This window comes from Rhinoderma darwinii, chromosome 7 (genome assembly GCF_050947455.1).
Source record: "Rhinoderma darwinii isolate aRhiDar2 chromosome 7, aRhiDar2.hap1, whole genome shotgun sequence".
Classification (NCBI taxonomy): domain Eukaryota; kingdom Metazoa; phylum Chordata; class Amphibia; order Anura; family Rhinodermatidae; genus Rhinoderma; species Rhinoderma darwinii.
This window is the reverse complement of record NC_134693.1, coordinates 74,071,593-74,085,292: the sequence shown is the minus strand read 5'-3', so window position 1 is coordinate 74,085,292 and position 13,700 is coordinate 74,071,593. Positions and strand designations below refer to the sequence as shown.

Sequence of the window (13,700 nt, the reverse complement as noted above, 5' to 3'; positions counted from 1 at the left end):
TCTGTATCATATTGTAGAGATAATTGGGCAGGCAGGAGCATTGAAGGCATCCATTAAGCCTGGATACTGACCAACTGTGCTATATCTGTTACTGCTCCCGCAATTTTATTTTTAAAGGCATGGTGTTGCCCTAAAAACATGTATTTTTTTTAAAAATTAAACATTCAGTGTGTGGGTGATTAAACATTGTTCCAATTTTTTTTTTTTTTTTTGAGAGTCAGGAAATATTATAAATTGTATTCAATTGGATTCAATTTTATAGTATTTACCATTTCTGGTCACTAGATGGAGCCATTCACAAAATTGCAGCATTGCATGTGGTAAAGCAACCACATAGCTTTTCTGCTGCAAATTTTGGGAAAAGTGACTCGCTCTAGTGAGCTTCACAGAATCCCCCCTCCCTTATCCTGGCAAGTGCCAGGAGAGGGAGGGCTTTCAATGTCTTCAAACCTCCTTACATTGTGTGCCGCCATTTTCAAAGCGACTACACAGTGGAAGGAGGTTGTAGTGCGAACATACCTGCGAGGAGACGCGAGACGCTCTGAGGAGGACCAGGACCATCGAGGCGGACCAGGACCATCGAGGCGGACCAGGACCATCGAGGCGGACCAGGAACATCGAGGCGGACCAGGAACATCGAGGCGGACCAGGAACATCGAGGCGGACCAGGACCAGCGAGGGGACACTTCGAGGACGAGGCGGCCAAGGAAGGACCAGTGTGTCGGACGTGGAAGGACGAGCGAGGCGACGTAGGAGGAGCAGCGAGTCGGACGAGGAGGACAAGGAAGGACGAGGTGTACCAGGGAATCGGACGTGGAAGGACGAGCGAGGCGACGGTGGAGGACGAGCGAGGCGACGGACGGAGGAGGACGAGCGAGGCGACGTAGGAGGACGAGCGAGGCGACTTGTGAGGACCACCGTGGGGGAACAGCGAGGCGGTAAGTAACGCCGAAATAGGCATTATGTGTGGCATCATATAAGGGAGGCCTATGTCGGCATATACGGGAGGCCTGTGTCATCATACGGGAGGCCGGTGCCATCATATCAGGGATGCGTGTGGCATCATACGGGAGGCCTGTGCCATCAAATCAGGGAGGTCTGTGGCATCATATAGGGGAGGCCTGTGGCATCATATAGGGGAGTCCTGTGGCATCATATAGGGGAGGCCTGTGGCATCATATAGTGGAGGCCTGTGCCATCATACGGGAGGCCTGTGGCATCATATAGGGGAGGCCTGTGGCATCATAGAGGGAGAGCCTGTGCCATCATACGGGAGGCCTGTGGCATCATATCATGGAGCCATATCAGGGAGGCCTGTGGCATCATATAGGGGAGGCCTGTGGCATCATACCAGCGGAGGCCTGTGGCATCATATCAAGGGAGGCCTCTGCTAGTATTTACAGTGTGGCATCATTTACAGTGTGGCATCATTTACAGTGTGGCATCATTTACAGTGTGGGAGCATTGACAGTGTGGCAGCATTTTTTTTAGTGTGGCAGCATGTACGGTGTGGCTGCATGTACGGTGTGGCATCATACCAACGGAGCCCTGTGCCATCATACCAGCGGAGACCTGTGTCATCATACCAGCGTAGGGCTGTGCCTGCATTTACAGTGTGGCATCATTTATAGTTTGGCAGCATTTACAGTGTGGCAGCATTTACATTGTGGCAGCATTTACATTGTGGCAGCATTTACAGTGTGGCAGCATTTACAGTGTGGCAGCACTTATAGTGTGGCAGCATGTACGGTGTGGCATCATACCTGCGGAGCCCTGTGTCATCATACCAGCGGAGACCTGTGGCATCATTTACAGTGTGGCAGCATTTACAGTGTGGCAGCATGTACGGTGTGGCTGCATGTACGGTGTAGAATCATAGCAGCGGAGGCCTGTGTCATCATACCAGCGGACGCCTGTGGCATCATTTACAGTGTGGGAGCATTGACAGTGTGGCAGCATTTACAGTGTGGAAGCATTTACAGTGTGGCAGCATTTACAGTGTGGGAGCATTTACAGTGTGGGAGCATTTACAGTGTGGCAGCATTTACAGTGTGGGAGCATTTACAGTGTGGCAGCATTTACAGTGTGGCAGCATTTACAGTGTGGCAGCATTTACAGTGTGGCAGCATTTACAGTGTGGCAGCATTTACAGTGTGGCAGCATTTACAGTGTGGCAGCATGTACGGTGTGGCTGCATGTACGGTGTAGCATCATAGCAGCGGAGGCCTGTGTCATCATACCAGCGGACGCCTGTGGCATCATTTACAGTGTGGGAGCATTGACAGTGTGGCAGCATTTTTTTTAGTGTGGCAGCATGTACGGTGTGGCTGCATGTACGGTGTGGCATCATACCAACGGAGCCCTGTGCCATCATACCAGCGGAGACCTGTGTCATCATACCAGCGTAGGGCTGTGCCTGCATTTACAGTGTGGCATCATTTATAGTTTGGCAGCATTTACAGTGTGGCAGCATTTACATTGTGGCAGCATTTACATTGTGGCAGCATTTACAGTGTGGCAGCATTTACAGTGTGGCAGCACTTATAGTGTGGCAGCATGTACGGTGTGGCATCATACCTGCGGAGCCCTGTGTCATCATACCAGCGGAGACCTGTGGCATCATTTACAGTGTGGCAGCATTTACAGTGTGGCAGCATGTACGGTGTGGCTGCATGTACGGTGTAGAATCATAGCAGCGGAGGCCTGTGTCATCATACCAGCGGACGCCTGTGGCATCATTTACAGTGTGGGAGCATTGACAGTGTGGCAGCATTTACAGTGTGGAAGCATTTACAGTGTGGCAGCATTTACAGTGTGGGAGCATTTACAGTGTGGGAGCATTTACAGTGTGGCAGCATTTACAGTGTGGGAGCATTTACAGTGTGGCAGCATTTACAGTGTGGCAGCATTTACAGTGTGGCAGCATTTACAGTGTGGCAGCATGTACGGTGTGGCTGCATGTACGGTGTAGCATCATAGCAGCGGAGGCCTGTGTCATCATACCAGCGGACGCCTGTGGCATCATTTACAGTGTGGGAGCATTGACAGTGTGGCAGCATTTTTTTTAGTGTGGCAGCATGTACGGTGTGGCTGCATGTACGGTGTGGCATCATACCAACGGAGCCCTGTGCCATCATACCAGCGGAGACCTGTGTCATCATACCAGCGTAGGGCTGTGCCTGCATTTACAGTGTGGCATCATTTATAGTTTGGCAGCATTTACAGTGTGGCAGCATTTACAGTGTGGCAGCATTTACAGTGTGGCATCATTTACAGTGTGGCAGCATTTACAGTGTGGCAGCATTTACATTGTGGCAGCATTTACATTGTGGCAGCATTTACATTGTGGCAGCATTTACATTGTGGCAGCATTTACAGTGTGGCAGCATTTACAGTGTGGCAGCACTTATAGTGTGGCAGCATGTACGGTGTGGCATCATACCTGCGGAGCCCTGTGTCATCATACCAGCGGAGACCTGTGGCATCATTTACAGTGTGGCAGCATTTACAGTGTGGCAGCATGTACGGTGTGGCTGCATGTACGGTGTAGAATCATAGCAGCGGAGGCCTGTGTCATCATACCAGCGGACGCCTGTGGCATCATTTACAGTGTGGGAGCATTGACAGTGTGGCAGCATTTACAGTGTGGAAGCATTTACAGTGTGGCAGCATTTACATTGTGGCAGCATTCAGAGTGTGGCAGCACTTATAGTGTGGCTGCATGTACGGTGTGCCATCATACCAGCGGAGCCCTGTGCCATCATACCAGCGGAGACCTGTGTCATCATACCAGCGTAGGGCTGTGGCTGCATTTACATTGTGGCAGCATTGACAGAGTGGCAGCATTGACAGAGTGGCAGCATTGACAGAGTGGCAGCATTGACAGAGTGGCAGCATTGACAGAGTGGCAGCATTTGCAGAGTGTGTGACTTTTTGATCATTAGTTTAACAGGAGGAGAGGGAGCGCGCCAGTGAAAACACAACCGTGAGGAGTGTATTCGAGGAGCATAGATACTTTGAACAGGTGCGTGAGCAAGGGGACTACCCTAAACGTACAATAATTGCAAATTATGGTTTTTAATATATATTATTGTACTTTTTTTAACAGGAGGCAAAGCAACGCTATCAGATACAGACGACGACAGCAGCAACCAGAGCGGATTACCAACGTTTAGACGAACAGGCCATTCTGAGCAGCATAAGTTCTGAATTCTCGAAAGTAAGTAATCCCTAACATAGGTAGTTCATATAAACATACATGACACACAAGTTCATCAGAGGAGACAAACTATGCAGAGTGTTCATACAGGGATAACATTCTTCCAAAGCGACCATGTTGCGCATAGTGCAACGCTTGAGGTTGATCAATCCATTCATACATTTTTTATTTTATTCTTCTGTAGGAAATATAACTTTGACATGCCGCATGATTGGCTGAAACGTTCTGTAATACAATGTGAAGGTACGGTGGTAATATGTGATAAAGAAAGGGGTTTTCACCTGCTGCTAAAGGATCCGGTTTGATGATGAGATGAGGGAAACAAGTTGTTTTCATCTGCTGGTGAAGGTCCATAAACATGTGACGAAGCAAGTTTTTTTCATCTGCTGATAACTTCTTAGTGTTTGTCGTTGACATGTGTGTATTTTCAATCTAAATCTCTTTCCCATTTCCGTCTACAAAATTCTACTTTTCTATGTTGGGGCCTATCCGTCGATGTGGACTTTTTAACAGAACTATATTTTTGTGACTATGTTACAAAAACTTTTTGTGTTATGCATGTAAATTTTATATTTGTGTTTGTGATGGGACACTTATTCTGTGTTACTGTGGTAGGCAGTTATGGCTTCATCAATAAAAAAATTTGGTTATAAATGCTATTCTCTTTAACTCACTGTCTCTATTACATACAAACAAATCAAAACAATAAATGTGTTGTTCAGCCATAAAAAACCTATACTCAAACATTGCCATGGTGAAACTGTCTGGCACTGAGATCATTGACGGTTTTACAATGATAGTCTAAAACGACAAACTATTTTGTGCCTTGATGAACCGTAAATTCCCAGTGCCAAACAGTTACCTATAAACAAGGTAACATGTAGAATACTCACTTCTCCACATGACAATCTACAACACAACATAGGTCACATTTGGGTGATAAATATGGGTGACTTCGCAAGCGGTGATCCAAGAACTGCCACTAATGTGATGTTATGTCTTCAACAAACGCTGTTGTCAATATAATTTTAGACAAACTATAGTTTTACTAATGCACTTAGAAAAGGCAAACTCACACATCAAAATTGGAATAGGAAGTATGTTAGTACACAAATACACCTGATTCGGGGTATCAACTATCTTTATGTAATCCATCGCTGGTAACGTAATGATCTTTTCTCATGACATAATATTTACATTTACTTTTTTGATAGAAATGCCGTCGTGCATTGTCTCTAGTTGTGACAGTCGGTCTAATAGAGCTACTTACTCTCAAGGAGTGACCCTGCATGTTTTCCCAGGCAACATTGACAAGATAAAAGTTTGGCTCCAACAGGCCAGACAATCGTTGGACAATCTAGATGCACTCTCACAACGAATTTTTGATGGGAAAAAACAAGATTTATTTAGACTATGTTCAAAACACTTTGCAGAAGACTGTTATGTTTTTAAGTCGGAAAAGAAGATACGATGGCTGAAGGAAAGTGCAATTCCCACGATATTCCCTTATCAGGAAACTGAGTGTCCACCATCTAAACGGAAACGTACAGAAGAGGAAGACACTTATTCTTGTGCAACACAATGCATGCAATTGCCTTTGCCTACTACATCCACCAACAGAATTACATACGCTTCGACCGGTACCTCAATGCAAAACGATCCACCAACGTCAATGTCCAAAGTCATGGGAGTGAAACATGTAAAAATAGGTGTCAAGAGGAAATTTTTCGAAAGAAATGCAGCAACAAACACCCGACATAAGACATTGTCAACGAGAGCCACGAACACACCTTTCAAAAGAATAAGAGATGCAACCACTCAATCACACATCTTCACAGTGGATAGAGGATGCCAGTTTCCAGAGGAAGAACTTTCTTTTGCTAACCAAATAACAATGAAGTTGGATCATTTTTACCCATCTACGTTCTCAACCCCCCGCTTACAAAGACAAACAGCAAGCAAAGTCATATTTGAGGATCCCGAGGAAAGCTTTGTTTCTTCTACTGTCATAAATGATCCAACAGATCTGGACTACGAACCACCAGATTCTAGTTTATCATTTGAGAACGTGACAACAAATTTGTTTTCCGAACCAGCAGATGAAGAGCTAGTAAAAGAACGTAAATTTTTGGTTTTTGAATCGGCTTTAGATGTACTGGTTGCTCAGTGCGCGTGTTTCTGTGGCCACAAAATAGAAAACACCGTCAAATTCCAGCAAGGTACCTATCTTTCGCTACAAGGGAAATGTCCCAATGGACATGATTATTTTTGGGAAAGTCAACCAAAGTGTAATCGTATACCGGTTGGGAATCTTCTGATTGCAGCTTCCATTTTATTTAATGGTGGGAACTATGCAAAGATGTCTGACATTTGTAAATCGATTGGGGTGCAATTTATTTCACATTCCACTTTCTTTCGTCACCAAAGAAAATTCTTATTTCCAGTGGTGGACATTCACTGGAAACAAGAAAAAATGGAACTTCATAAAGAAATCAAACAAACACCATTGTGTCTCCTTGGAGACGGACAATGTGATAGCCCTGGGCATAATGCAAAATATTGTGTGTACACATTGATGGATTACAAGAGCGACAAGATTGTTGACTTTGAAATCGTTCAGGTTACACAAACCACATCTTCTGTGGCTATGGAAAGTTTGGCCTTTCAAAACTGTCTGAACCGTGTTATTCAAGATGGCCTCAATGTGTATGTTCTTGCAACAGACCGTCATGTCTCCATACGCAAAAAAATACGTGAACAATACCCCGAGATTGGACATCAATTTGATATATGGCATTATGCTAAGTCCATTCGTAAGAAGCTGAAGGCTGCAAGTAAAAAAAAAAACTGTTCCCAAATTGTTGATTGGATCACGTCAATAACCAATCATTTTTGGTACTGCTGTAGTACTAGTTGCGGCAATGTGGATGTGCTGCGGGAAAAATGGCTCTCTGTACTTCAACATATTTGTAATGTACATGAATTCCCGGGGGACATTCTCACACAATGTGATCACAGATGTTTAGACATCGATGACGATCGCAAACACAATTGGATGTCACCAACATCGGCAGCCTATCATGCGCTAGAAAAGATTGTGAAAGATAAACAATTATTGAAAGACTTGCCCCACTTGTCATCTTTCTGTCATACAGGAAAAATCGAGGTATTCCACAGCTTTATTCTAAAATACAGACCGAAAAGAATACATTTTTCTTTAGACGGAATGGAAGCACGGACAAAACTTGCTGTTTTGGCCCATAATCATAATACAAAACGGGAACAATCTAGAGTCCACCGACAGACGACAAAGTCGGATCGGCTTGGTAGCATGAGGTATAATGTAATTTTCTCTAAACTAAGCAAAAAATGGACTGCAAAGAAAGAGTACGTACCAATGTCTTTCTCACACCTCTTTCCTATGTTTGTAAATGTGATCAAATTGTCAAAACAAGAAATTGAACATAGTTGGCAAACACGGACATTGACCCTACCACCAAACATAGCCACAGAACCACGGCCGGACAAAGCATCAACTGTTCTAGCTCACAAGTCACGTTTTTAATGTACTGAACTATGTTGTGTTTGCCCTTCTACTAAAAAAGCGTACAACTATTTGCCACTATTTAGATTGACTGTTACTGGAATAATTTGTAAGCAAACTATCTGTGGATATTGGGTGTTGATTCTGGGATTTAGTCTGATTGCCATATTTGGAGTCGGGAAGGAATTTCCCTCACTAATGAACAAAACGTAAATAACAATGGGTTTTCGCCTTCCTCAGAATCAACAATAGCAGTTTATATCCTGTATATTTTCTTCTGTTATGTACAATACTTATGCTGTGTTAATATATTATAATAAATAAACATTCAAAGTTTGGATTTTAATTTTTTTTTTATTGAAAAAGATAGCATAGTAAAGTAAACAAACACATTTCAAAAATCGGCCATTTCAGAAGCATTATTGTCAGTGGCTAGCTTGAAACCAACATATACTTGATTTTCTTCTGGAAACATTGCTCTGACTTTCTGAACTGCACATGCTGGAATGGTACGCCTGTTTTTTCGTCCAAGGTAACCGTGAACCCACACGGTGAACATTCTGTATGCAACCATACGTAAGGACCTATACATCAGAAAAAAAAAATTTTTAGGCAATCTTATTTGGACACTATACATACCCCAATCGTATACTGTCACCCCTGACATGCTAAGATTCTTTAGAATAATACATAACGGCTCACAAACGCTGGAGCGACAGACATTGTTTGATTGCTGCGTGGAACAAGATCAAAATTTACTTCTAGTGTTACAGGGACCACATAACATTTGGCAGACACATATTAGACACATGCATGCTGCTAAAAGCGCACATAATAATATTTCTGTGAGCAATAAGGTTAGGATCATAATACCATCATTGAAACTTGACTGGAACCAAAAAAATAATTTCCTTACCTGTTATTTAGCGGTGCTTGACGTGTTGGACCAAAACATCTATAGCTTTCACATAGGGTCAGTTGTTCCTTGTTCAGACATGTGCCAATAAAAGTATGATGCTCTGTTATGCAACTAATCGGCTCATCTTCCTCCATTTTGTTTAGCACATTACGTATAACTTTGCAACAGACGCATTCCTCTTCTGTCGGCAAATTAATGCAGTTCCCACACTGACACCACGATTCCACCGGTTGCACGGACGCTGCAGGAGTTTGGCTCGCACTCTGTTCTGCCCGTTTTCTCATTGGCTGTTGTACAAGAATTATATTTGGATCCTGATATTTGGGACACCTTTCTCTTAGTTCCTGCTCTAATATTGCTCTCTAAAAAACAAAACAAAATTTATCATTGATTTGTGGAGTGAACATGTACATCTAATAATTACATTTTTCCATCTAAAAGTGAGACCCGAAACATAGGTATATTCTATAGTGTTCGCTCCGCTAACGTCAACGGTGAAGGTGAGTGAATAGACACAAAAAATATAGGAACCAATATTCGGAATGTAATGGAGGACCAAAAGTTGGCTTTTCGAACGGTTTGATTTCCATTCAAACAAGTATATGTGGGTGTGCTTGGCCCCCCACAAATGCAAGAGTCAGCGTGCTATCCAACAGCACAGTGAAGCATTTCACAGGCATCAACTGCACAAAGTCTTACCTCCTGGGCTCTTTTTGCTTTCTCCTCTGGGGTAAATGTTGGTGGTATTCGTTTTGCTATTGGTTGATTGTCATCACTGGATTTCCGACTTCTCTTGGGCGCCATAACTGACAATTAGAAACAAAAGTTGATACATATCTCTCCCAAGACGTCAAATAAATACACTGTAAATGCTGCCACACTGTAATTGATGCCACACTGTAATTGATGCCACAGGCCCCCGCCGGTATGATGACACAGGCCTCCGCAGCTATGATGCTACACCTTACATGCAGCCACACCGTACATGCTGCCACACTGTAAATGCTCCCACACTGTAAATGCTCCCACACTGTAAATGATGCCACAGGCCTCCGCTGGTATGATGACACAGGCCTCCGCTGCTATGATGCTACACCGTACATGCTGCCACACCGTACATGCTGCCACACTGTAAATGCTGCCACACTGTAAATGCTGCCACACTGTAATTGATGCCACACTGTAATTGATGCCACAGGCCTCCAACGGTATGATGACACAGGCCTCCGCAGCTATGATGCTACACCTTACATGCAGCCACACCGTACATGCTGCCACACTGTAAATGCTCCCACACTGTAAATGCTCCCACACTGTAAATGATGCCACAGGCCTCCGCCGGTATGATGACACAGGCCTCCGCAGCTATGATGCTACACCTTACATGCAGCCACACCGTACATGCTGCCACACTGTAAATGCTCCCACACTGTAAATGCTCCCACACTGTAAATGATGCCACAGGCCTCCGCTGGTATGATGACACAGGCCTCCGCTGCTATGATGCTACACCGTACATGCTGCCACAACGTACATGCTGCCACACTGTAAATGCTGCCACACTGTAAATGCTGCCACACTGTAAATGCTGCCACACTGTAAATGCTGCCACACTGTAATTGATGCCACACTGTAATTGATGCCACAGGCCTCCGCTGGTATGATGACACAGGCCTCCGCTGCTATGATGCTACACCGTACATGCTGCCACAACGTACATGCTGCCACACTGTAAATGCTGCCACACTGTAAATGCTGCCACACTGTAAATGCTGCCACACTGTAAATGCTGCCACACTGTAAATGCTGCCACACTGTAATTGATGCCACACTGTAATTGATGCCACAGGCCTCCGCCGGTATGATGACACAGGCCTCCGCAGCTATGATGCTACACCTTACATGCAGCCACACCGTACATGCTGCCACACTGTAAATGCTCCCACACTGTAAATGCTCCCACACTGTAAATGATGCCACAGGCCTCCGCTGGTATGATGACACAGGCCTCCGCTGCTATGATGCTACACCGTACATGCTGCCACAACGTACATGCTGCCACACTGTAAATGCTGCCACACTGTAAATGCTGCCACACTGTAAATGCTGCCACACTGTAAATGCTGCCACACTGTAATTGATGCCACACTGTAATTGATGCCACAGGCCTCCGCTGGTATGATGACACAGGCCTCCGCTGCTATGATGCTACACCGTACATGCTGCCACACCGTACATGCTGCCACACTGTAAATGCTGCCACACTGTAATTGATGCCACACTGTAATTGATGCCACAGGCCTCCGCTGGTATGATGACACAGGCCTCCGCTGCTATGATGCTACACCGTACATGCTGCCACACCGTACATGCTGCCACACTGTAAATGCTGCCACACTGTAATTGATGCCACACTGTAATTGATGCCACAGGCCTCCGCTGGTATGATAACACAGGCCTCCGCTGCTATGATGCTACACCGTACATGCAGCCACACCGTACATGCAGCCACACCGTACATGCTGCCACACTGTAAATGCTCCGACACTGTAAATGCTCCCACACTGTAAATGATGCCACAGGCCTCCGCCGGTATGATGACACAGGCCTCCGCAGCTATGATGCTACACCTTACATGCAGCCACACCGTACATGCTGCCACACTGTAAATGCTCCCACACTGTAAATGCTCCCACACTGTAAATGATGCCACAGGCCTCCGCTGGTATGATGACACAGGCCTCCGCTGCTATGATGCTACACCGTACATGCTGCCACAACGTACATGCTGCCACACTGTAAATGCTGCCACACTGTAAATGCTGCCACACTGTAAATGCTGCCACACTGTAAATGCTGCCACACTGTAATTGATGCCACACTGTAATTGATGCCACAGGCCTCCGCTGGTATGATGACACAGGCCTCCGCTGCTATGATGCTACACCGTACATGCTGCCACAACGTACATGCTGCCACACTGTAAATGCTGCCACACTGTAAATGCTGCCACACTGTAAATGCTGCCACACTGTAAATGCTGCCACACTGTAATTGATGCCACACTGTAATTGATGCCACAGGCCTCCGCTGGTATGATGACACAGGCCTCCGCTGCTATGATGCTACACCGTACATGCTGCCACAACGTACATGCTGCCACACTGTAAATGCTGCCACACTGTCAATGCTGCCACACTGTAAATGCTGCCACACTGTAAATGCTGCCACACTGTAATTGATGCCACACTGTAATTGATGCCACAGGCCTCCGCTGGTATGATAACACAGGCCTCCGCTGCTATGATGCTACACCGTACATGCTGCCACAACGTACATGCTGCCACACTGTAAATGCTGCCACACTGTAAATGCTGCCACACTGTAAATGCTGCCACACTGTAAATGCTGCCACACTGTAAATGCTGCCACACTGTAATTGATGCCACACTGTAATTGATGCCACAGGCCTCCGCCGGTATGATGACACAGGCCTCCGCAGCTATGATGCTACACCTTACATGCAGCCACACCGTACATGCTGCCACACTGTAAATGCTCCCACACTGTAAATGCTCCCACACTGTAAATGATGCCACAGGCCTCCGCTGGTATGATGACACAGGCCTCCGCTGCTATGATGCTACACCGTACATGCTGCCACACCGTACATGCTGCCACACTGTAAATGCTGCCACACTGTAATTGATGCCACACTGTAATTGATGCCACAGGCCTCCGCTGGTATGATGACACAGGCCTCCGCTGCTATGATGCTACACCGTACATGCTGCCACACCGTACATGCTGCCACACTGTAAATGCTGCCACACTGTAATTGATGCCACACTGTAATTGATGCCACAGGCCTCCGCTGGTATGATAACACAGGCCTCCGCTGCTATGATGCTACACCGTACATGCAGCCACACCGTACATGCAGCCACACCGTACATGCTGCCACACTGTAAATGCTCCCACACTGTAAATGCTCCCACACTGTAAATGATGCCACAGGCCTCCGCTGGTATGATGACACAGGCCTCCACTGCTATGATGCTACACCGTACATGCAGCCACACCGTACATGCTGCCACACTGTAAATGCTCCCACACTGTAAATGATGCCACAGGCCTCCCTGTTATGATGCCACAGGCCTCTGCTTGTATGCTGCCACAGGCCTCCCTTCGTATGATGCCGCAGGCCTCCGCAGACATGATGCAACAAGGCCTCCCTGTTATGATGCCACACGCCTCTGCTTGTATGCTGCCACAGGCCTCCCTTCGTATGATGCCGCAGGCCTCCGCTGTTATGATGCCGCAGGCCTCCCTGTTATGATGCCGCAGGCCTCCCTGTTATGATGCCGCAGGCCTCCCTGTTATGATGCCGCAGGCCTCCCTGTTATGATGCCGCAGGCCTCCCTGTTATGATGCCGCAGGCCTCCCTGTTATGATGCCGCAGGCCTCCCTGTTATGATGCTGCAGGCCTCCCTGTTATGATGCCGCAGGCCTCCCTGTTATGATGCCACAGGCTTCCCTGGTATGATGCCAAAGGCTGCTCACACAAACGCACATGAACAGAACTTACCTGTTCCTGACGCGACCTCCTCTCTGTCAAACTTCTTGCGACTGGTCTTCTTGCGCCTTCGCTGCGAATACATGACCGGAAGCCGCGGCCGGAACTCGTCATCTCACACTCCTGCCGCGGCTTCCGGTCGACAGGAACATGGCGCCGGATTTCGCTCTAGCAAATGCCTCAGTTTTGGTCTGTGTGTGAGCGGCGCATGCGCAGTTCACACACAGACGCCGTACACGGCAGTCAATGGGACGGGAGCCGTTCGCAGTCCCTATGGGACTGTGGCTGCCGTATTCCATGCCTGTGTGTGTCGTTAATCGACACACACAGTAATGGAAACAAAAATGGCAGCCCCCATAGAGCAGCTAATCAATTAAAAACGTAAAAAGTACAAAACAGCAACATACATTAATAAAATTTATTGATCTATCACACAAAAACA

At 46.3% G+C, this 13,700-nt stretch overlaps 1 protein-coding gene and 1 long non-coding RNA gene across 3 annotated transcripts; one reads left to right on the top strand and one right to left on the bottom strand.

Moving 5' to 3' along the window:
• Positions 1-644: 644 nt before the first annotated feature.
• Positions 645-4,826, top strand: LOC142657238 (uncharacterized). 2 transcript variants are annotated; one of them, XR_012849852.1, is made up of 4 exons: positions 645-938; positions 3,953-4,024; positions 4,109-4,219; positions 4,404-4,826. It is a non-coding gene; the product is annotated as an uncharacterized LOC142657238 (long non-coding RNA). The 2 variants fall into 2 exon arrangements; XR_012849851.1 differs by having other exon boundaries at positions 3,945-4,024.
• A 3,331-nt stretch (positions 4,827-8,157) lies between these two features.
• On the bottom strand, positions 8,158-13,343 carry LOC142657461 (uncharacterized). Its single transcript, XM_075832493.1, has 4 exons — positions 13,271-13,343; positions 9,382-9,488; positions 8,680-9,044; positions 8,158-8,347 (listed from the first exon to the last, which is right to left on the bottom strand). Exons 1-4 carry the CDS (start codon positions 13,341-13,343, stop codon positions 8,158-8,160), a joined length of 735 nt encoding a protein of 244 aa, XP_075688608.1.
• Positions 13,344-13,700: the final 357 nt, after the last annotated feature.